Here is a 24,963-nt window from a genome sequence, read left to right on the forward strand (position 1 = left end):
AGTAATTACATCTACACAGTCATCATGTTTATCTAATGACGATGTCAGTAATGTGTGTGTGTGTGTGTGTGTGTGTGTGTGTGTGTTTGTGACAGAGGCTGAATGAAAGGCCCATAAAAGAAAAAAGGCTTTAATACATCTCCGTTATTGATTAAACCCTCAAGATTAGATTTGGAAAGCGGGTCAACGGGAGAGCTATCCAGGACATAAAAGAGTGTTTGGGGAACAAAAAAAAAAGGGGGGGACAACATCTATAAATGACTGACTGATCCTAGTAAGGAGATAAGGAAATGAAAAGAGGAAATCAGGACGATGGAGAGAGCTGAGATGATAAAAATAAAGAACAGCAGACAGACACAGAAAGACCGGGAAGAGGGTGAAGTGCGGGTCTCTGGTATGGAGCCCTCTCCCAAGGGCTCATGAATCAGTACTGTTTCCAGTTGGTCTTAATATTTGTTAGGAAACCTGATAAGGAGCCTGATCTTTGTGCTGATTGGCCAATTACATGACTGATGGTTCCTGTAATGGGGTTAATACAACTGTAATTGGACACAAAAAAAGGGAGAAAGATGGTTGAGTATAGGGGGGGCAGGGTACACAAGAATCCATCAACCCTAATGTATATTGCAGTAGGCCTGTAATAAGGAATTACACCACACAGCACAATCTGCTGCAATGTCACATATCAGACCTGACAGCTCCAGCCCTCATCAGTACTTATGTTGGCTGATATTGACAGGTGGCATGCAGACAACCTGATTCCTTTTGACTCATATACTCTGTAGTTAAGTAAGGAAGTCATGAATGGATCCTAAAGAAGCCATGATGGTATTTTATGAATGGAGCCTAGAGTTTAGATGTGCAAACATGGTAGCTAAGTGTAGCCTTGAAAAAAGGGTGCTGGTATGGATGAAAACTAAAGTTTGCCATCGTCTGTTTAATCTAGTTTCCCATATTAGCTGTTCCCAAAAGTCTACTCCACATGTAGATTTAAGAAACGGATGCACGGCTTAGTCAGCTGTTTGCCATGAAGACTACAGGCATCCCAGATATGCACGGATATGTGTAGAGGTCAGGAGAGAAGTAATTATGAGGCAACTGCAGCCCAAGTCACCGGCTGCTTCCTGTGGGAACATCATGCCTCGCCCTCTCTGTCTTACTGCGACATGAATAGATACAAATTTGGCAGCCGGCAGGAGATTAGACCGTCCAGCCAGACAACCTGAAACACTCTCATTATCAATAAGAGGGGGAGACAGATAGCGAGAGGGGGGTGAAAGGAGGGGAGGAGGAGGGAGCGGCATGTCTTGTATCCCAAAAAAGAAACGCTGCTGCATTTCTAAATCACTAGATAAATTTGTTCAAAAATAATGGCTCCTTCATCTACAGAGTTGGTGCACTGGAGGGAGACGAGGAAGTAAATAACCTTTTCATTTAACTGTTCTGCTGATAGAGTACAAGAAAGTAAATGGATTCGGTGTTCGCGTGTGCCTCTATGTGGATGTGTGACACTCTCCAGACCCTGTTTTAAGAGCAAACACCCACCTGAAGATGCACTCTGTCATTATCACCCTCACAACTTGTTTTTGTGACAGACTGGAACTCTCACCCAAGGGCACTCAAGTATTCAAACACACAAGCTGAAAGCTCTCTGGCTCTAAAGGAAAGACAGTTTGCTGTAATAGTAGAGACAGTTGTCTTTGCATTTCATAGACTAAACCATAGTGACAGTTTACATATACCCGCCAATTTATTGGGTACACCTTGCTAGTATAGGGTTGGACCTATTTTGCCTTCGTAGGTGCCTTAACTCTTCATAGTAACGATTCATAAATGTGCTGGAAAGATTTTTTTGAGATTTTGGTGCACGTTGACATGACATTTGACGGCTGCCCATCCTTTATGCAAATCTCCCAGTCAACTACATCCCAAAGCTATTCTATTGAACTGAGATCTGGTGGCTCTACAGGTTATTTTAGTAAAGAGAACTCAGTTTGACATGATTTCAGCTTTGTGACATTGCACATTATCCTGTTGGAAGCAGCCATCAGATGATGGGTACACTGTGGTTATAAAAAAGATGAACTGGTAGGCTGTGGCATTTAAACAATGTCCAGTTAGTACTAACAGGTCCAAAGTGTGTCAGGTAAATATCCCTCACACAATCAGATCCACCACCAGCCTGAACCAGTGGTACAAAGAAGGATGGATCCATGCTTTCATGCTGTATATGCCAAATTCTGGCCCTACCACCTGAACATCCCAGCAGAAATTATGAGTCATTAGACAAAGCAATGTTTTAATATTATTCTCCAACTTTAATGTGTTTGTGTGAATTGTAGCCTTAGTTTTCTGTTCTTGGGTGACAGGAGTGGCACCGGGTGTGGTCTTCTGCTGCTGTAGGGTTGATATGTTGTACATTCAAAAAAGCTCTTCTGCATACACTGGGTGTAACCATTATTTGAGTAAGGTCAACAGTCTAGCCATTGTCCTCTGACCTCTGATATCAGCATTTCTCACTGAATATTTTCTCTTTAGACCATTCTGTGTAAATGATAGAGATGGTTTATGTGTATAGGGCATAAATTATGGTTCATCAAACCAGGTAACCCTTTTCTAATCTGGTGTTCTCCAACTTTGTTGAGCCCTTAGAGTAATTGTAGGCTCAGTTTCCTGTTCTTAGGTGACAGGAGTGACACCCGCCGTGGTCTTCTGCTGCTGTAGCTCATTCGAGGTTCAACAAAGTATGCTTAGATTCAGAAAAGATGCTCATCTGCATAATTTGGTTGTAACGAGTAGCTATTTGAGTTACTGTTGCCTTCGTATCAGTTTGAAGCAGGCCATTTTCCTCTGAACATGTCTACATGTCTAGATGCACTGTGTTTTTGTCAAGTGATTTGCTGATTTGCATTAATGTGCATTTAAACAGGTTTAACAAAGTTAAACTACTATACAACATAGACATATTTGTCTTTTTATGTTTTATTTATTTATATTATTTATTGTAATTTGCACACATTAGAGAACATGGTATATATGGAGTGGATGATCTAGAAAAAAATGTCAACCTTGAAGTGAAATTAACCTGTAATAGCTTTCAGCCTTCTTCCATTTACAGAGATGCTCATTCAAAGCTTTTATTAAGCTCTGGTCTTCATTCTCCAAGACTCTCCTTGGTTTCTGGTCATCTTTCTCCTTTTTAACCTGACTCTTTGGTTCTCTCCTCTCCTAATTATTTCTGCATTTAACCCAAGCATCAGATTAAACACATGCCAGTGAAGGTCTTGCCCTCTCGAAGGCCGCTGACTCTCACCCTGGGAATCTATGACCGTCCTGTCAAGGAGAATGGTGTTTAATATGCTGCCATGAGTCTGCTACCCTGGAAAAAAACCCCAAAACATCTACTGACTGACTGTAACTGTGCCATTTAATATGTCTACCACATGCTGAAGCCAGAGGTAGTGACGAGAACTCTGACTTCTAAGATAAAAGATGTGCAATAAACCAGTGTGTCTGACACACAAGCACGCTTTGTTGCTCGACACTGAATTAACCATCTTAACACCAAAAGAAAACACTACAAGCCAGTAAAAAGGTTACATATTGTAGCTTTAGCCTCTGAAATGTCAGTGTTGTTCTCTGGCTCACTGCACCACTGCTGCCAGGAAAGCTCCGTTAGACATTTATGTGTATTTACCTCCCAGCAGCAGAGTGACACTGATAAAGGCCACGGGCTGAAACACGTTTGTTTCTTTTTCTTCGGCCGTGCTTCGTCCAGTTAATTACACTTTGTTTGGATATCCCAGCAATTCTGATAGTCACCGGTCTCCGAGGTGATGACGTACTTTGTGAGTGCATTAGCCTGCGGCCATTCGATCAAGCAAACACCAGAATATTAGCACAATTTTAGTAAGAATATGTAATGCAAACTCCTCACTGAATGAAATGTCATTCCACATGGGTTCAGAGAGGGTGTCCTGTCAGTGCTCTTTGTAATTGCTTTTATTTTTTCAGCACTTGTACATCCCCTGGTGTTATCTAATGATGTATCCCCAGAAAGATTCACCTGTCTGTCTTTTATTCTTTTTAATTTTTGTCATTTTTAATCACACTTCTGTCACATATATGTATCAGTGCATTCATCTGAGGCACAGACAGTGCATTAATGAGACTTCTTTACTTTTTTTATTCAGAAGATCTGCATGAGGTTTGTTATCAAAACTTTTTATTTAAGGAAGCAAGAGTTTTTTTAAATTATTAATATTATGATTATTTGTCTTCTTGCACAGCACTGCATTGCAGTGAAAAACACAGTTACCTGGCATCAATTGCTATCACTGTCATATCAGTTGAAATGCCTCAAATCCTGCCTAATCCTATTCATTTTGTGGTGTGGGGGGGTACTTCCTCTTTATCATTGCCCGCTTTTACCCAGTGTCACTGACTTGAGTCAAAAAAAACCAAAACTGAGTTAAGCATCTGTCGGATGACACTGAATATGTCTCTTCTCTGCTAGCTCCACCACGTCGGAGTACTTGATAACCACACCAGAGCAGAAAGGTCCTGGAGAAAAATGGAAAGATATGAAGACAGAGAGGCAGAGACGCAGAATGGATGAATACCAGACAGATCGCTGAAAGAGAGAAGGCCAAAGAGCGAGGTATGGAGAGCGAGAATAAATGAATCTGCAGACTAAAAATAGCTCTCTCAATCCCCTGTGCAGAGCTGGGTAAATAGGGCTGTCTTGGGTGGGTCCCTGGGTACTTGTTAGAGACAATACCGTCTCATCCATTACACTCAAAGACAAGGTTGTCTGTCATACACACACAGTATATGTTCACACAATTTCTTCAAGCAATATGAAGCATATTGGTTTTTTCATTCACCCAAAAAATCACACACTAATGTATAATAAAGCCAAAGTTTAGGTATACCTCCTTAGACAGAGCTAATTAGTCTCTATTGGACTTTGTGTAGTGTCATTTGTTGAGCACAATCCAACATGGTCCTAAACATTATTTTTAACAAAAATCAGCTTGTTGAATGCAACCCCTCCCAAAAAACAGAAAGGCACTCAGCTGGTATTCACAAAAAAGAGTGAAACGCTGTTTAAAAAGGGGATTAATTGCGGATAGCGAAGAAAAACACTGCGAGAAGGACGAATGGAAACATGAGTGAGTCAGTGAATAAAAGCGGAAATGTTAAACAGCGGGAGGAGGAGAGTTTGACAGCGAGCAGAGGGAAGGAGCTACGGCAAAAGGAAAAACTTTGTAAGGTTGTCAAGAAAAGCAGCATGAGAGACTGTAGTTTTAAACAGTAACTGCACTTAATCTCTTAATGAGGATTTCTTTCTGTTAGCACAAATGTTTAAAATCTCCCATTGGCTACGCTGAACACCTATAAGGAGTCTCAGATTTTCTTTTCTGCAAAGTCATAATAAAAAAGAAAAAGAAAACAAAGAAATCTCACTGAACATTTTAAATGTATGCAATCATTCGAACAACTTTAGCTAAGGTTTCTCATTATAAGAGCAGAACTGAACATTTAAACAATCTGCATGGCCATTTGTTTTCATTTACTTTTACAAAACCCAAAGAGCAGAACTGCAAGGAATGAATTTCATGGTTCCAGTAGGTCTCACTGGAAGGAGAGAACCTTACATTAGTTTACAATATAAAGCACCTTGAGGTGATTTGGGGCTTTATAAATGAAATGGAATTAAATTGAAAAATTGAATTGAGCTAAACACCTGGAGCTAAAAACCTGGAGCAAATGAATACTTTAAAGCCAAACTAAATTTGCAGAACATATACTTTCAACCTGTGAAACAAGAATCTTTTGTGTATGTGCACAGAATCAAATGAAGTAATGTTAGGTTGAAAAAGTCAGAAAATGTAAGGTCAGATTGTTAGCACTAATTTCCTTGTTCTTCAGTGCACTAAAAGAGCAAATGTTTCCTAAGGGGCTTTTACTTTTACTTCAAGTCTATTTTCATAGAACTATGAATTCATCAAGTTGCAGAAGAAAGACAGTTAGTACTGTAAGTGGAGAGTTAGCTTGACTAGTCACCTACCCTCACCATGTGTTACACGTGTTAGGACCCTACAGGACCACATTTTGGCTTTAGAACTGTTTTCATGACATAGATTCAACAAGCTGGAAACATTCCTCACAGAGTTTGATCCATACTGATATGACAGCATCAGGCAGTTCTTGCAGATTTTTTGGCTGCAAATACATGATATAAATTTCAGGTTCCTACACAACCAATGGTGCTCCAATGGATTAAGATCTGGCGACTGCGTAGGCATTAACAACATTCAGGCACCAGCAGCAGCCTGAATGTTGTGAATGCCAAATTCTGACCTTACTATCCAAATCTTGCAGCATAAATTGGCAGTTATCAGACCAGGTAACATTTTTCATATTTGTTTTTGTCAAACTTTGTTGAGCCCCTACAGTAACTGTAACCTCAGTTTCCTGTTCTTAGCTGACAGGAGTGTCATACACTGTGGTCTTCTGCTGCTGTAGCTCATCTGCTTCGAGGTTCAGCATGTTATTAAGCAGAGATTCAGAAAAGATGCTCTTCTGCATACCTTAGTTGTTGTAATGAGTGGTTATCTCAGTTGCTGTTTCCCCCATGAGTATGGAGCAGGCTATTCTCCTCTGAATACATCTATATACTTAAATACACTGAGTTGCTGCCCTGTGATTGGCTGATTAGGTATGGGTTTATCTAGAAAAGTAGTCAGGGAGTGTAAGGGCTAATAGTAGCTGCCATGTAGAAATTTCAGTGAGCAAAATTGGTAACTGTCAATTGGCAACCTGCTTTTGTGTATCCTTCTCTGAAGATTTTTTTGTTTTTTCAAAAACTACATTTTTGTTTTTTTAAGGGGAGTAATCCTACTTTATTATTGTATACTTTATAAGTGTTGCACAAAAAGAGGAAGCTTGCCAGGTGGAGAAACAAGAAAATACAGGAGTTTGGGAAACATTTAATGTGACCTTTAGGCATAAAAAATCCTTCTGCTTCATCTGGTTTTTGAGATGTCTTGTGTTTTGTGTAGGGGTATCTCTAATTTTCTTCTTCTGGTTTACTGCTTTGCAAACTGGGTTGTCACTGGTAAACCAGGAAGGTTTTTCATGATGTTTGTAATCTGTTACCAACTGATAGCATGATTTATTTTGCTCTATCACAAATACTTCAACCACCGCATGGCCCCTGCAGGACACAGCTAGACTCGATGAGACAATACAGGATGCTTGTTAAATAGCAACATAGCCATTTTAAAGTGTATCATGCTCTTCAAAGAGACACAGCGCTTAAGTTAGTTTTTGCTGTCCATATCAAGGACCCTCAAACAGAAGGATCCCAGCCACTCAGCAGTGTTTGATGAGATTTTCTCTTAAGGGACAACAAGTGTTGAGATACTTCAAATCAAATTAAACCTTCTGAGTCCAAAGGGAAATACAAGGGTTTAATACACCGAAACAAGACAAGACATCTGGGATAATCACACAAAACTGCAAGACCATAGCAAATTATTAAAAACAGTGGCGATGGCAACAGAAGAAACGGCAATAAAACCATTTTAAAACACAAATCTGGCACATGTCAAACTTCCTAGACTTAGAGGTCAGGAGGTAAATGTATATGAAAATGTTTAAAATGTTCGTGCTCATCCTAAAAAGGACACCCCCACCCCCTCCCAGCTTCTCTCGAGCAGGAATCTGAGCTTTCATGGTTAATTTATGGACCTACTTGTTCTAAGTGTCCTTGACTGCCCCTACCTACTGCCTTTTATTATGCTAAAAAAACAGTCTGGTCTTGGCTGTCCGTGTAAAGAAGTACACGTCAAACCGTTGAAGGATAAAAGAATGAAGGGTTGCTGTTTGAGAAACCTTGGTGATCTTAAAACAATCCCTTCCAACACCAAGGCTTAAATATAGTGACAACCGAGTGGAATCAGTACTCGTGTCCTTACTTTCTGCTAGATCGGACAGAATGTTTAACTTGTTGCGCCATGACACAAAATCCTCCTCCACAGGCCGGCAATATTATTCCACCCAGTCCTTGTGGGCTGACTAATAACCGACTCATCAGCACATTTTGTTGTGTGTCCGTCCTCATCATTCCTGTGACAGTTGTTATTATAAATAATATATGTAAGGTGAGAAAGACCTTGTGAGGATTTCTAAAGAGACTGGATTTTTGAGGGAGAGTGTTTACAGCCACTCTGATATGCTGGCTGAATCAACAGTTTAAACTAGAAGGAACAAGAATGTCTGAGATGCAGATGAAGGTTTATGGGGAATGATAAGACTAGAGTAATGATTGACTAGGCTTTTATTGTTGAATTTCTCTCAGTTGTTTAAGACCCTGTGCAGATTAGATGGTTATCCATACCTGTTGTTTAAGGAGCTTACCAGCCTGACATTTTGACATGAGAACGATCCAACTGGGGCTGAATTGTCATTTTTAATAACTGTGTTGGAATCAATGTGCATGTATTACCCTTTTCATAGACAAAGGAGTAGCCTGACATTTTGAGAAATATGCGTATTTGCTTTCTTGTTTAGAATCAGATGAAAATATTAATAGTACAATATAACTTTGTGCAAAAGACTAAACAGGAAACTGGAGCTTTTTGGCATAACTTTCCAAGGAAGGTGGAAACAAACAGGAAACCACGAGCTTGGCATCAAAATCTACCTAAAACAACATTAACTCTCACTTATTAAAAAACTGTATATTACTAATATGTACATAAAATCAAAGGCAACCCTCAAGCTTCTCTGTATTTCAAGGCTAAAATACACAGCAAATTCAAAAGTTTTAAATGTTTTGATGTTAGTAGACTTCATTTCATTTTACTCAAAGTAGAGTCAGATTATTTTAATGTAACTCTGAGTTGTAAAATAATATTAGTTAAAATCAAGTGTTAAAAATGAGTGTTTCTATATCAAATCTGGAGGTGTTAGAATGGAAATGTTAACTCTTGACCCCCTAAAGGGGCTATGACGCTAATAGTGTAAATTCACAGGCTCCGCCCCCAGCATCACATGTTCCAACCAAAGCTGAAGCAAAGCCATTTCAGAGCATGTTGCTCTCCAGAGTTGTTTGCCATGCTTGGTAAGTCATTTTTTTCTGAGATTGTTTTAGTCATTATTAATTGCTTTTACTTCTGTGGCTTTTTTGAGTTGAGACAAAGCTGTGAAAGGCATTAGCCACCTTGCTCTGTGATAGCATAATAATCTGTTTTAGCTCGCTGAAATTTATTGTTTGCGGGCAAATACTATAGCCTTAAAAAAAAGCTTGCATATGAATATTCAGTCAACTCAAATACACCTAAAACAATGTTTAGACTGTGAAATGTTGGCATAAAACTATGGCGCTACTTGAAGCCTGAAAACTATCTCCCACAAAAACCGATGTAGGAAACGGCAGTAGCAGATGTGTTCTAGGGTTAATATTTAGATCCCTTCAGAGTTTTGAGCATATGATTTAGGTAAAAATTAAAAAGACAGGTTTAAAATTTATTTCGGCATTAACTATTGTCTGTGTTCTTCAGTTGTTTAAGAGAGCACCATTTTAACAAACATGTTCTGGGTATAATATTGGGTTTAAATATGGGCAATGGATTCGTATCTAGGATTGTATTTTGGGAAAATACAAGTTTTACACAAGTTATGCCTCAAAATGTTTCTGTTTTTTTACAGTGTTGCAATTGTTTACTAGATTATTTGTGCAATTAATTACTGCACAATTAATTTTTACTGAATTTCCACCTGCTTGCGAAGGCGGAATATGGGGGAGTGCAGAAGTATGTTAAAGTTACACAAAGGGATGAATGGAGGACGTGCATATTGTATTGAAGAAAAGAGCATGCTGTTATTTGCTTTGACCAGCTCACCTACGTCAGACCCTTTGATAAACAACATTCTAATGAAAGCGAGAGCATGTACATTGTTCCATATTGTTACATGCTTTAGAAAATGTTTTGAAATTGTGGCGTTTTTGAGAAAAACATTGCCTTTTTTTAATAAATGTTTGTTTCCCAAGGAATTTCTAAAGGTTCAGAACAGTAAAAATTACAATTTTTAGAATTAATTAGAAAATAACTCTTATATAATTAAAATAAAATACTCTGTGAGAGTTAATATATAAACTCTTAACACCTAGTTAGTGTTAATAAGTGTTACATTGTCAGCTTAAGACAGATTTGGTATTTAACACTAAATCAGAGTTAACTCCCAAAAAAGAGTTAAATTAACACTCTCTGGTGTGGACCCATATAGACACTTTAATAGTGTTGAAATCAAATCTGACAGTGTTAATTTGTTGGATTTGCTCTGTATGATAACAACTGAGGTTCAGATTTATTTGTCACTTATGACAGTGCTGTCTATCTTCTATCCTCAGTCTAACTGTTAGTGTACTACAGTATGTTAAAATCAATGATACGTGTACACTTTATGAACAACACATTACACGTTACTCCTATAGGAACTGCTTGACCATGCAAATCCATACATGAAGCTCCTGCTGCACAGTTTTTGTGCTGATGTTAATTCCAGAGAAAGTTCGGTGCTCTGCAGTTAGTCAGTCAGCAGAGCGTTGCAGACTTTTAGGCACTCGGTGAACCCGCAGTGTAACTTTACATGTTCTGGCATTTCATGACAGAGTTGCTGTTGTTCCCAGACTTTAACTTTATAATAATACTTAGAGTAACCATATGTATGTAAGCATATTTAAGCATATTTCTGGAAACCACTTTTTGATTGTGAAATATCTAGAGTAGGAGGAAAGACATTTCATGAAAATACTTGTTTGTAAAAACAAACCACATACCACAAACGCTTGAATTGAAAGATTAAGAGGTGTGGCCCAATACTTTTGACCATACATGAAGATTTTTCATGCAGTAATAATGATTTTACAGGTAACTACTTTTAAGAGACTTGCTTTAATTTACTTACAGATGAAAATAAAACACATAAAGAAGCACAAATGTCAGGAAGATGCTAAGGTTACTGTGATGAGTCAGGCTAACCTTGTAAATTGAAATATGCAAGAGAATTTTTAACATCCTTGAAAGATTTGAATAGCAGATGCAAAATAAAGTTTTCCTTTGCACCTTTAGAAAACCCCAAGAGAAAAACATTTGCATGAAAGACATACTTGTAGTTATAGACAGTAGTAATTATCGATTATCAGTGAACAAGTTATATACAGTGAAACTCTGCATGTATTTTTCATCATCAGAAAAAGCATCTGGAGTAAATATATTGACATATAGACAGGCACAGTGTATATATTTTCAATTGTGTTTTTTAAAGCTTTTGATCTTAGAGGGGGCAACACAGTTTGAACAGGAAGCCGCATACTGTGATTATGGATTAGGCCTAAATAAGCACTCTAGCGTCATGCATGATGCGGTTGCTCATACTAACACTCACACACACACACATACGAACAGATTGGAGCACAAACGGATGGAGACATTTCACCAGAACTGCACAGCAGTTTGTATTATAAGTGTTTTCAATAGCCCAACTCATCCAAATGAGGGTTCACATATAATGGGACGAACAGTGCGTACACAAACATGTACACACAAATACAAAGCAGCTCTACAGCTAGAGATAAATGAGCTGTAAAGGAAATTAATGTATCGCCAGTAAAATAAATATTCAGATACAAGCAGCACAACTCATGCTGTTCAGCTTAATGGGGACCAAGTACAGAGAATGACTCTATGAGAGCAGAAATAAAGAAATACTTTGGAGACATGCATGGAGCAAAAGCTCTTTTCATACTTGAAAATTAGAAAACTGGATAAAATATATATATATATATATATATACTTTTAATTCTTTGCTGAAAAGTGGAGCAGTGTAAATGTAAAAAAAGAACCCCAATAAGTTACTCTTTTCCAGCAGTCTAAGCAATCTCACCTGTTATTATGTAGTTAGAAAAGTTCAGCTCTAATAACAGTAATCAGTCACCTTTTTTATATTTTCACTTTTCCTTGTATTAATAGTTAGAACATCTCTGCTTTAAGGGCACTGAAATTACAATGGCTCAAGCACAGCTGAGAGAAATAGTAGTATGAGAAGCCTGAATGGATGCAATCATGCACGTAATAACCAACACTTGGAATAAGACACCTTAAAAATTGTTGGCAATTGTGACTAGATCATTACGTGACACAGTCACTGTAATGGAAGTACTAGCAATGGGACTGTGTTGTGGCTTGGGGCTATTTCCACTGTCCAGATATAGTTTTACTGTTTTCATTTGGCTAAAAGGCCAAAAAACCCAAACACAGAATCAAAATCATAAATCATTTTGGAAGCACATAAGAAATGTGCAAAAACAAATGAAAAAAAGTGTATTTCCGTGCATGCCTGCGTATATCTGTGTAACAGTGCAAGCAATCATTACTCCAGGCATGGCTGGACTGATCAATGAAAGATCCCCTGGGGCAAAAAAATAACTGTTGGAGTCATTGTGTATAGGAACCCCACCACTTATCATTTCATTATTAGATAAAGTAGTCTAGATAACATTACAGTTTCTGTGTCCAGGAGGTCTGAGGCCGGATTTGCATTTTTGCTAATCCAGTCTTGCTGCTCAGAGTTAATTTTACACTTAATGCTAAACTAAATTACAGTGAGGGGGGGAGAGGGAGGGAGAGAGAGGTCACATAAACTTTTGAAGCATTTGCAGAGTTACAGTCTATTTTAATACAGCCTATTTTGGGCCAGACCATTACAACAAAATAGCAAAGTGCATCTTGTGCTGCATATCTGATCTTTACACACACACACACACACACACACACTGACTCACACAAACACACACACACCTTGCACCATGACAATACTGAACAGGAAAACTCCAAACTCCAATCTCCAGCCATCTCCTCAGATTCCAGCTAAACTGCGGGAGCACAGCTGCTGATGTTAGCTCCCCTCTGCCGGGGTGGGGGCAGTCTCGACCCAGACAACCTCAAACACTTTTTGTTAGCAGGTGGAACATTCTCAGGGGTCTTACTGACTGCACTCAACCAAGGTAGTGTTAGCAGTAAGATGATCAGTCTTCAACAAAGCATGTGGGGAAACCCCCCCTACACACATGGGGGTGCTTTGGATGGGCAGTTTTTTAAAGAAGCAGGGTTTCAAAAGCCTTTCTTAAAGTAAAGCATGAAACTGTGGTGCAGCTTACCTACTGAACTCCTCAGCCTGTCAGCCTAAAAACGTGTGCCTATGCTGCCCCCGTGCTAAAGCAACGAGACAGATATATTACAGACATCAACAAGTGCCCAATAATGCCCGTGTGTGTACAGCAGTAACTCTTAAGGTCTGGATATAGAAAGACTCCTACTTCTGAGAGCAGAAGTAGGAGTCTTTCTATATCCAGACCTCAACCTCCCTTTGTCCACGTTCCTCTGCCTTTGCAGGGAAGCTTTTATTCTCAGAGCCCCTGTTGAAAAGCACTCCGAGCACACCTCCGTTCACCTAAACTGCTCACAACCTTTCTCTCACTGTCCTTCCCGTCATTCAAACTGACCCAGATACAAGCGTGAGCACAGTCAACAAGACGCTAAAAACACACTCACACACAAGGACACACTTGACAAAATGGACCTATAATAAAACTGCACTCAGCCATACAGAGCTCAAAGTGCCCTGTGGCTCTAGAATAACAAAGACATTACAGGCTTAATAAAGTTTTCCCACACAAACCCAGCTTGACACTGCACTGCGGACTGCCCGCCTGTCCACAGCATTACCTACCCAGCATGCCGCCCTTGCTTAATGTACAAACTTCACCCACCCTTCGCTTTCCTCTCTCTCCCGCTCCTTCTCCTTGACTTTGCGAGACTTGTGGAGGAGTCCGATGAGGATCACGGCGGCCCGGATGCCAGCTTTTTTGTTGTGGAGCCGTCCTCCGGTCTGAGACATGCCGGACGTTTCTGCTGGTGCCAGCAGGGGTTCGGGTGATAGCTGGTCCAAGGTCAGGCTGCCTTCAGGCTTCCTGGGATGCAGGACCTGCTTGGTGGTGGCTTTGCGGGGATCCAGTTTGATCAATGGATGCGACAGCCTCTTCTGTATGCCGTCCGGCTTGCGGACAGCTGGTGAGTCTCCAAAATGAGAACCTGTTTGAATTCTGGCCTCTGTCTCTGCAGTGAGACCTTCTGCCTGGAGTGTGGACCAGTAATCCCAAAGTTAAAGAATCTGGGAGCCTGTCAAGTCTGATGAAACCTCAGCTGTTTTTTTGGTAATCCCAAAGGTCCAGAGTGCCAGTGCCGGACTCCAGCTCAAGGTGAACTCCTATCTGCATTCCCTGCTCCTGCAGTGAATCTGTACATCACAGCTCCATAGCACACTGTGGTCGCTGGTGATAGGATGAAGAGTTGCAGGCTCACAGACACGCTGACTGTAGCACCGCATCTCCCCGTCTGCCTACCTCTACCTTCCCACCTCTCCCTTCTTTCTCTAACGTGCTCTTCTTCTCCTTCTCTGTCTGCTGCTCCTCTGCTCCCTCCTTCCTGTCATCCAAGCCCCTCCTTCCCTCATCTGATAGGCTGGGGAACACAAGGTACCGCCTCCTCTCCTCCTCTTCCTCCTCCTCCTCCACTGTATTCCTCTTTCTATCGCTCCCTGTCCTTGTTTCTACCTTGTTAATAATTTTGTATCAATCTTCCTGACCTTGTCCTATTTTGTGCTTGATTTTATGATTTCCTTTCTAGACACAGGCATGTACTCCCACAGGCACCCACCCACCCCTAAGTACACACTCAGTCACTAACTCTTTGTCTCGGCGTGAAATCTCAATTCAAACAGCCTTATCATCCTATTGCCTGCTGTGCTGTTGCCAAGGGCATCCAAATTGATATGTAACCTCAAGAAAATGAAGGGAGATTCATTGAGACCTCATGAAAGAAAAAAAAATGCAATTTTAAGAAATTCTACATGCTTTTTCCCCCTTGCACTCATGTGGAAATACATAACACATATTTTTCACACTGCATTTCTTGTTCTTTGCCTCCAGTTAAGCTTTTCTGCTGTCTATTTTCTCCAATACACCTCTTGGAGAACTAACAAACTGCATGCTCGCCTGCCATCCTTCCAGTGAACACTTACTCCGCTGTTCTCCCCGGCTTTGGCCAGAGCCAGTTCCCTCTCAGTTGTCTCACTTCAGTAAACACCACCAAATCAGTCATCTTCCCAGAATATATCGATCCAAAATGTTCCCTTTCCATCTTTGGCCACCTGTTCTTCTTCCTCTATGAACTAACCAGCTGACTGAATGTGAGTGAGTGAATGTTTGAGTAGCTGCATCACTTTCAGTAGCTTAATAATTCCTTTTCAAAAGGACATTTTACTACCTTGAACTTTGTTAATCGCTTGCCCTTTAGTTCCATCATTCACGGCTTTGTTTAGACACAAATCTAAAAGCAGAGACGTGGAAGCAGGAGTATTTTAAGTTGAAGTGAAACAACAAACATAAGGAAATAATGAGGTAATTACGTTTTCTGTTTTCATTCCCCAAAACAAATACAGATAGCAGACATGTATGGGCTTAATGACACAGTCACGTGTTCACACAGCAGCGTAGATAAAACTTTGTAGACAGACAAGGACGTAGGCACACAAGCCGCAGCCTGATGCAGCAGAAAAAACAAAAATAACACCATTCATACTGCACCTCTGCTGCAGCTTGTCTGGGTCAGAGTGGCAATAATATTAAAAAAATGAATGCTGTTGTGTAGCTGAAATGGATTGTCCCAGGCTCCTCTTACACAGAGGCAATTAGAGAAATGCAAGAAACGAAGAGGAAAAAAAACAAAGAGGTTTGAGCAGATAAGATGCTTCAGTAATTGTTTGACATCAGCCAGGGAATAGCAGCAATAAACACGGCAGTTAAACTGAAGCCCTCCCCTCAGCCCCTTTTCTCTTCATACATTGCTTTTCCCGTGTGTGTGTGCGAGAGGGAGATCAGTGCCATAGCAACCAGACAGCTGCCAGAGGACCTGCCCGAAGGACCCCTGAGGCTGCAGCCGGCCCCCCCATCCTTTCACACCTATCCGAGGAAAGACCGGGTAGATTCGATTTGATTTTATTTGGGTTAAGGTCATTTCAGGAATTTGCTGCCAAAAACCATAGTTCAGCGCTTTTGATGGACACAATCTGCGATCATGACTCCAGTGCACAAAGACACCTGAGGATTTTCCCAGCTCCCATGTGGTGCCGCACAAACAAGCCCACAACTCAACCGGACTGTCAAACATCCCCGAGAGACACACTGTTAAAAACACATGCGGTACATGCGCACATATATGTAGGCGCTCGGCCTTTTCCCTATTGTGCGTCATCAAGAAGAGGAAATGAGACACCTGTATCTATTCACTTACAAACACACACACACACGCTCTCGCACTCTTTCAACCCCGTTTTCTTCTTTTTGTCGAGCACACACGCCCTCATCCACAGGTGCGACATTGTTCCCGTGCCATACGCTGAGGTATAACTGCCATACTCTGAGCGTGAGAGCAGATAGTTTGTGTTTTAACTCTGTGTTTCCAGCAGCAACTCATTATGATGTTAATTGTTTTTAATGTTCCTTTCACTATTCCAAATGGTATGTGTTTCTTGGAAGGCAATAACCACGATCATCATAGTTTGGAAAATAATTTTGTTGAGTATCCTTTTTCTTTCTTCTTTTTGTTTAAAGAGGCAACCAGCCGTTGCAGAAAGCCAATATCTACTGTACAACTTCCTGAATGGCTATTTGAGGCTTGCATTAAAAGCAAGTGCCTTTCCACTGGCTCCAGTGCTAGAATGCACCTCTTTTCAGCAGAAATAAACATGATTACACCCTTTTTAAAAATGTATATATATTTTTAAAAAAAATGCATTTTAAGCGTTTTTTTCCACTAGCCTATTCCAGCATCCCATTTAAAAACAGGCAAACATTGACAGTATAAAACACATAGCTTCTGGTTCAGAAAAATGAAGCCAACGTAAACATGACTTGAAACCTGCACTCTATCTGAATGCCACCAGGTGGCGATAGCTATGGCTGCAAAAAGAGCTGCCGATCCAGAAGTCTATCTGGATCTCTCTCACACATTCCTAATGACTTCATGGACTCAGTCACTGACTGTGAGTCACACTGAATAACAAAAATAATTAAGTCTGTTTTGTAAATCGTTGTCATACCATGTTCTAAAACAGAGAATTGTCTGTGGCACAAAACTGGCTAACATGTTGTCAGTCACAAGTCATTAGCCAATGAGTATGCGGTTTCACAGTCAGACCCGCCCCTCCGTTCCACATTCAGTTCTTTGCAAGCAAGATGGGAGAAATGCTCTTCCTGTCACAGCAGCCTATCTTTTATACTTACATTATATGTATACACTGACAGTATATACAGTTTACAGATCTTTCATGAGCAGTTCATTCAGTTAACTGTTTCTGTGTCAAACCTAATGTGTTTTGCTCCTTCTCCACACAATAAATGAAATTCTTATTCCCCTTCTGGGGAACAAGAAAATTCTGCATGTCATAAAATCAACAAATTTTAATTGTGGAAGTAAAGCAGAAGCCTTGTTGGGGCTCTGCAATGAAACAACAGGATGGTTTTGAAACAGCACAAGAAAATCAATGTAAACATCTACATGTAAAGTTACAAACCCTTGCTCTGGGTGTTTGCTCCTTACTACACACCCAGAAACTTGCACACATGCTTGCGTGCGTCTCTTAATGGTGCCAGGCAGCCTTTCCTGTCACTTCACAGCTCCTCAAGTGTCCCACAGACAAACACATGCCAGTCCAGCCACATCATCCCACTTTGCTGCTCATTCTATTACAGGACACACACATACACACACACACACGCTCAACTCTAAAATGCCTTTTGTAATACACAAAACTATACTGTGGCAGCCCATCTAATAGGCTGCACCCACAAGGCCAAACGTACACGTACACACTCTTCAAACAAAATGCTTGACCCAACTATAAGGCTACTGCAGAAAATGACCTTCACAGCTGCTGAGTAACTAGTTTATCCACCCAACAACACACACACACACACACACACACACACACACACACACACACACACACACACACAGATGTTGTTGTCTCCCTCTACTTTCCTTTTCAGTTAAATCCCCTGTTCCAACACGCTCTGTTCCACACCATATTGGTATATCACTTTTTGCTGTCCATATCATGCATGTCATGCATGAAATAGTATCTTGGCAGATTCAGCTCCACCATGTAGTGACTCCTGCCTGTCTGGGCCAGGCAGAGGTGTCTGCTGTTTATGAAGAAACGCCGGAGCTGAAATGGAAACGGCAAACGTGCCATAAATAAGAGCTTAACTCTGGGACGTCTGTCATGTTGTCATATAAATGAAATGAGGAGCCCTTAGAGTAAATCCAGAGAAACGCCATGACTCACTATCTTTAAGGTCATCCACAACCTGATGTAGAGAAAATATGGAGAATTTATTTGATGGGATTTTAAAAAAAGATGTCGGCTCTGATTATGCTACAAAAAAACAAAGTCTGTGTATTTCAGAGATAAGCGGATAGATCCAGGTCTACAACGACTGTCAGACCCTTTCACAAAGCAAAGCTGGGTGTTGAGCATTTATAGAGTAGTTAAGGCTTTTTAAGTCGCTTTGATTGCTATTGAATATGTCTTTGCAGTGCCAAACATCACCATAATTCCCACAAAAGCCAAGAGCTGAGGCATGTTTTCACTTCTGCCCGTTTCCCAATCTAAATTTTGTGAAACTTGGCGGAAAGGCAAAGCACAAAGCCAAAATAAAGGGTTGGCCTTGCTGAAAGGAACTCTTCTTTTAATGTGGTGGTGTCGTTTCACTGACGCTCGGATTCGCTGTAATGAAATTAAACAAAGATTTTTTTCAGACTGAGCCCGTGCCTGCTTGGGTTTCTTCCACGTGCTCTGGTTTCTTTCCACAGCCCAAAGACAGGTTAATTGGTGACTCTCTATATATACACATACTAATGACCTGTCCAAAATGTGTTCCCTGCTTTCTGACCTGTGTCAGCTGGGACTGGCTCCAGCTCCCTATTAGGGTAAGTGGGCACAGCTAATGGATGCATCTGCTCTGCATGTATTGTCTGGTTTCATTTATCAACTGCTTGATCTAATTTTTCTGTTCTACAATTTCTTCTTTTTTTAAATTTTTTAATTTTATTTTAGTGCCCCCAAATTTTCACTGAGTCTGTTTTCATGCAGGAGGTGTTGGTGGTCTGAAGCCTGCTCCCCCCATTTTTGCCACTGTTTGGGGGGACTTCTCTCCTTAGCAACAGCACCGCTTCTCTTCCTGTAGCTCTCGTCTCTCCAGTATCTGCCACCACACTATCTCTCTCTCACTTTCCCTCTTGTTGGTGTTATTTTCCATTAACCCTTTTTCGTCTTCCTCTTTTTCCTTCCACACAAATCCCTCTTCCCCCTCCCCCTACCCTCACTCCCATTTCTTTTACTACACTATCCTGCGCAATAAACTTTAATCGATTATAGTATTACAGTCACTAACTCTAATAAAGATATATTTGGAGAATTTAAGAATTTAAATCTATTTAAACCTTTAAACTGATAACACTGCACACACACACACACACACACACACACACACACACTTCTTAAGAGGCACATTCCATTTTACAGTAAATAATTAAAATGTGGTCATCGCAGAAGGATAAATGATCACTGGTGATGTTCACTTAAGATAATCAGTAATCTGTAACCGATTTCCTGCATCATCTCAGAATCTAAGCCTCTCATTCATGGCTTTTAGTCTCACTTCATATCACACCTTCCTTTTATCTCCTCTCTGTGTGTGCGCTCCCTCATGATAATGCTTTCCACAATTCAGTATTTGGACCAAAGACTTTTTTTATATCAAAGAACTAGAGTGCACTATTATTACAGTGACATACGCCGATGGAAACAGAACCGTACACACACAAGTTACGGACATGAAACAACATTTGAATACAAATAGTTGAAGATAAATCTTAAAGTGGGACTATCGTGCTTTTTTCTTATTAGAAGACAGGACAGCATCAGCAAAATATTTCGTTCCCCCCTGGAGAAATCATATTTAGGGCAACATAAGGGTAAAATGGTTAAAACTGTTGCCTCACAGCAAGAAGAAGTGAAGATCTAAAACCACTGGGCAGCTGGGACCCTCTCTGTGTGCAGTTTTCATATTTTTCTTTGCTTGAATGGGTTCCATCCGGCATTTTAGCTTAATTGCTGACTTTAAACTGGCTTTAGGTGTGAATTTGAGTGTGATTGGTTGTTTCTCTGTGTTAGCCCTGCAATAGACTGGCAACAGGTTCAGGGTGTAGCCCATCTCTGACTCGGTGACAGCTAGGGTATGCTCCAGAGAGGTCTAATGCACTACAACTTAAGAAAATACCAGCAACAGAAAAACTGCAAAAGCACACAAAATACAAGCAAAATGAAAAAAATAAATAAAACAACAACCCACAATTAAAATAATCAGAGGATTCTTCAATGTTGTGAGAGAGAAAAAGATGCAAGGAAATGTGTGTTTTAATCACATGACTCATATAATTCTTTGCTATTAGTCATTTACTAGTTAGCTTGCAGGCAGCACGGTGGCACAGTAGTTAGCACTGTTGCCGCACAGCAAGAAGGTCCTGAGTTCAATTCCACCATCAGGCCGGGGTCTTTCTGTGTGGAGTTTGCATGTTCTCCCTGTGTTTGCGTAGGTTCCCTCCGGGTACTCTGGCTTCCTCCCACCGTCCAAAGACATGCAGCTTGTGGGGATAGGTTAATTGGATAATCCAAATTGTCACTAGGTGTGAATGGTTGTCTGTCCTTGTGTGTTGGCCCTGCGACAGACTGGCGACCTGTCCAGGGTGTACCCCGCCTCTCGCCCTATGACAGCTGGGATAGGCTCCAGCGCCCCCCGCGACCCTGGAAAAGGATAAGCGGAAGCGAATGGATGGATGGATAGTTAGCTTGTCACTTCCACAGCTGTTTCGTCATGTTATTCTGTCCTCTAAAACACTTCCATTGTTTTTTGTGAATTTAGTTGTTGTGTGCTCTTGGAACAGTTTTCTAATTGCAGTGTATTTGAACGCCCATTGTACTCCAGCTGCCCGTGCACCTTATGGAATAATAAATTAATAAAAAGGATGGAGGACAAAATCATTCCACTTAGCTCCGCTGCGTCAAACATGGCTGAAACCCTGATGTCATTTCCCTGGTGAAAACTGTTAACATTGTTTCAAAATTATTACAAGAGAAGAATTAAATGCATTTATATTTGTTCTTTTAAACAACAAAAACTAATATTGTTAGTACACGACTGTGAACAGACATCCACAGTGACGTCTTCTCCACAGACCAGCATTACCAGAGCCTGTTTTTTTCAGCTGTTTATGATTTAAAACATCTACTTCTGTTTCATCATGAACTTAATGCATTGGACTGTTACAAGTTCCCTTTCTGTCCACCATGTCAGCCACTCAGCAAACTCAGGAATGCCATCACTCAATGTAAAAGCAGTTACGTCAGTAGGATAAAGTATTAGACCCAGACGCATGAGATCACAAGTTTGAAGCACCACTGATGTGTGTGACAGTTTTTCTTCTCATCTTTTCATTATTTTTAGCAAAAAACTTAAAAATATGACTTTAATGAATAATGAGAAAGGAGAAAATAATACGTTATCTTGTGAGAAAGTGTAATGAGGGCATTTGAGATGTAACAGTTTTCAACTATGGCTAGAAATGGAGAAAAGACTGCCAATATTTTTTCCTTCTTGTCTTTCAAACACCACCTGCTTTCGCTCTATACCAACCAACAGTGCCCAACCCCACTGTTGGTCTGGTGAAGAGAAGCTAAAATAGTTTTAAAAGGACTGCAACAACACCCAGTATACAATAAATAAAGATTATTTTTAGCTGACCTCAATAGGTCCACTTGATTTGTGAAGGTGTTTCCAATAAACGTGCTCACAAAACAGTCAACTGATTTATATAATTAGGTTCCTCATTCTGTTCTGCTCACATATCATTTCTCACTGACACCGGGGTGCTTGTCGCCAGGTCATTGTCATCTTCTTGTATTTACTAAACGGCTAAAATTAGAAGCTCTAGTGTGGACTCTCAGTGTGAACTCCCTGGAATGAAATTCTTAGTATTGCGATATCCTGACATTCAAACTGTCAACAAATCTCTTTAAATGACAAAATCTAACAATGACTAAATCTTAGTAACAAAAGTGCCCATTCAGTCAAGCCTATTTTTATCCCATTCTTCAGCTCCATTGTTGTCATAATCCGTTACACATGAATGAAGCACACCACTGCCATGTTCCATTATTATGATAAACACACACACTGTGCTGCTGCTGCTGCTGTAAAGATTTACTAAAGCTTAAATATGCATTAGTACTGCACTAAAAATAGTCCTTAATGAAAATACTTTTAATTCTATTTGATTAAGGTTTACTGAAAAGTACACCATGCAGCTTTTTAAGGAAATAGTCAGGCAGGTTTTATGGACTGAAGATTGAAAGAGTTTTTACGTGTCCACCAGACACCTAACTATATAATATTATGACGATACTTCAATCTCGATATGATATTATTGTTGCTGTGTATTGCAGTAACTTAACTGTGATTTATCACCATTTACAACTGCAAATTATGTCCTTAAAGTTAAAATTCATCAATCCAATAAGTTATCTCACAAGTTATTTTTAACTGGTGTTAAAAATAGCTGCTCAGGCGACCTGTGCAGTCGCTTTGCAATCGAGTGGTCGTGAATGTGCAACACCCTCACCCTTGCTTGGCTAACAATATCTCGGGATGTTGGTGCAAGAGACGAGACTTCTTGTTTGCAATATTCCCCAATTATTTGAATGTATCTAATAAAATAGCAATATTTGGTGTCCCTGCCTGGATACAATATTGCCACACAAAATATTGCGATACTTAAATCTGGGGCGCCTTCAAGCTGCAGAACAGGAAAAAAAATAAGGAGACAGCAAGATGACAGAGACGTTGTGTTTCTCTTCAGCACGCTTGCGTTGCTCTGTCCAGTTAATTTGCTCCTTTTGTCATAGGTTTCTGTTAATAAAATCTGAGTGTCTCTGGGTGGCTTTCGTATTTGTCTGGCAGCTGCAGCCTCTCATGCAAACTACCCATTTCCTCTGCAGGCAACATAAAATGAATCATCAACTGCTGATAAAGGATTTTCCCAGACCAGTTTGACAGCTGTTTCTAAACGTGAAAGCTTCATGAATCACTGTTGTGTCATATCAGCTACACAGCAGCGAAATAAACCACAGAACGTGTTGGATTATTACTTTAAGATAAGTTTACTACAGCCTGCTGTCTGTAGTTTGCAGACAACAGAGCAGAGATGAGTTATAATTCACACAGGGAGGGAAAATGCTCTTATCAAACACATAAATTAACACTGTCACGCACAGACAGACGCAGGCAAACGTGTACCCACATACAGTGCTATACATCGCGTTAATCAACACAGAAAGCTCGAGTGGTTGATTCAAACTGTAAGGCAAAGGAAAAAGTGTCTTTTATAATGGGACACAACACAGAAATGTATGAAAGAGGCAATAAACCCGACTCAGTGCTGGTGTTTACAACACTACAAGAAGAACTGAGACAATTTTAACTAGACTATTATAAGTGAACTGAGCACTTAGATCATGTTTTCAAACTTTGTAATATGCATATATAACAGAAAATTAATATATTGCATTAGTGCAGGTATAGATTTGACACTGAAGCCACAATTTCACTTCGCATTTCCTTTCCTTCCTTCTTTCCTTTTTTATTCATTTTTTCCCTCTAGTTTGGTATTTTCTCCACGTAGGTTCTTTGAGTGATAGAATCGTGTTTTAATCATGTTTTAACCTCAGCACAAGAACAACTGTCTACTTAGCTTTGATCAAATGTAAAATGACTGATTAATAACACACAACATGCTAAATGTATATGCAGGTTAATGAAATAGGCTGTATAAGATGGGCGTGGTCCTCTGTGCCGCCACTGCTGATCATGAACACGCTTGTTCCCTTTTTTATTAGGGCCCAAATAACACAGGGGTTTCAGACCATCTTCGTTTATGTTCTGTCCAACCCTGATCAGATCAGCTGATTGTTGTGTTCGTGGAGTTTTCATACGCCAGCAGTGACGTATCGCCCGTCACTTTGATTTATTCTTTGTTTCTCTCAGTAATGAAGAGTTATTTGTCCTAACATCTGGACAGCTCTCCAGCAGACCTTTGGTGCCCAGGTGCATACACGCACTCTGCATTCAAGTACTGTTCAAAGTGCACTTAACGCATGCATTAAAAGCTGTTTGGATGAAACAGTAGAACACAAGCCGACTGACGGGAGCACCCATGACAGGATGATGACTGTATCGCTCCACAAGCACATCATCATGTCACACAACCACACTGTACAGTTGCTACTGTAGTTACCCTGCCCCTAACTGACTCAGGCATGTGCAGCTCTAACATGCTGTTTTCACTGTACATGCCATTATCGACTTAACACTCACCAACAGTTCCAGCAGGCACGATATGTTTATGTTACTAAATCTATAACTGCTAATGTCATCTGATGTTTTTTTATTTTTGCGTTGAATTCCCAATTTAATTTCAGATATTTAGAATGATTTATAGGTGCTTGGAAGCTTCACCAGAAGGATTGAAAAATTAACTTAACTAATCAAAAAGGGTTAAAATGCTGCAAGTTATTCAGAGATGAAGTGAATTGAATATCATTTTGTGAAGATCTCAAGGAAACGCTTTGACTCCCGCACCTTTTAAGCAGTCTCCTTGCCTTTGAATCTCTTCAAAGACAAGAACTTCTGTTGTTCACAAGGTTTTTTTTACA

General features: G+C 40.2%; 1 protein-coding gene across 7 annotated transcripts in view; it reads right to left on the bottom strand.

Moving 5' to 3' along the window:
- The window catches only part of rap1gap2a (RAP1 GTPase activating protein 2a), an 88,104-nt gene that overhangs the window by 27,107 nt on the left and 36,034 nt on the right, over nucleotides 1-24,963 (bottom strand). For 2 of the 7 annotated variants that reach the window (XM_025897833.1, XM_005464596.4), the window contains exon 1: nucleotides 13,844-14,521. The exons of 4 other annotated variants lie outside the window; for them this stretch is intronic. In XM_025897833.1, the coding sequence (XP_025753618.1) occupies nucleotides 13,844-13,971 (128 nt within the window). In that variant the 5' untranslated portion in view covers nucleotides 13,972-14,521. Of the gene's footprint in view, nucleotides 1-13,843; nucleotides 14,523-24,963 lie in introns of those variants that run through there. One more of the 7 variants, XM_025897834.1, reaches the window with a different exon arrangement.

This window comes from Oreochromis niloticus, linkage group LG14 (genome assembly GCF_001858045.2).
Source record: "Oreochromis niloticus isolate F11D_XX linkage group LG14, O_niloticus_UMD_NMBU, whole genome shotgun sequence".
NCBI classification, from domain to species: domain Eukaryota; kingdom Metazoa; phylum Chordata; class Actinopteri; order Cichliformes; family Cichlidae; genus Oreochromis; species Oreochromis niloticus.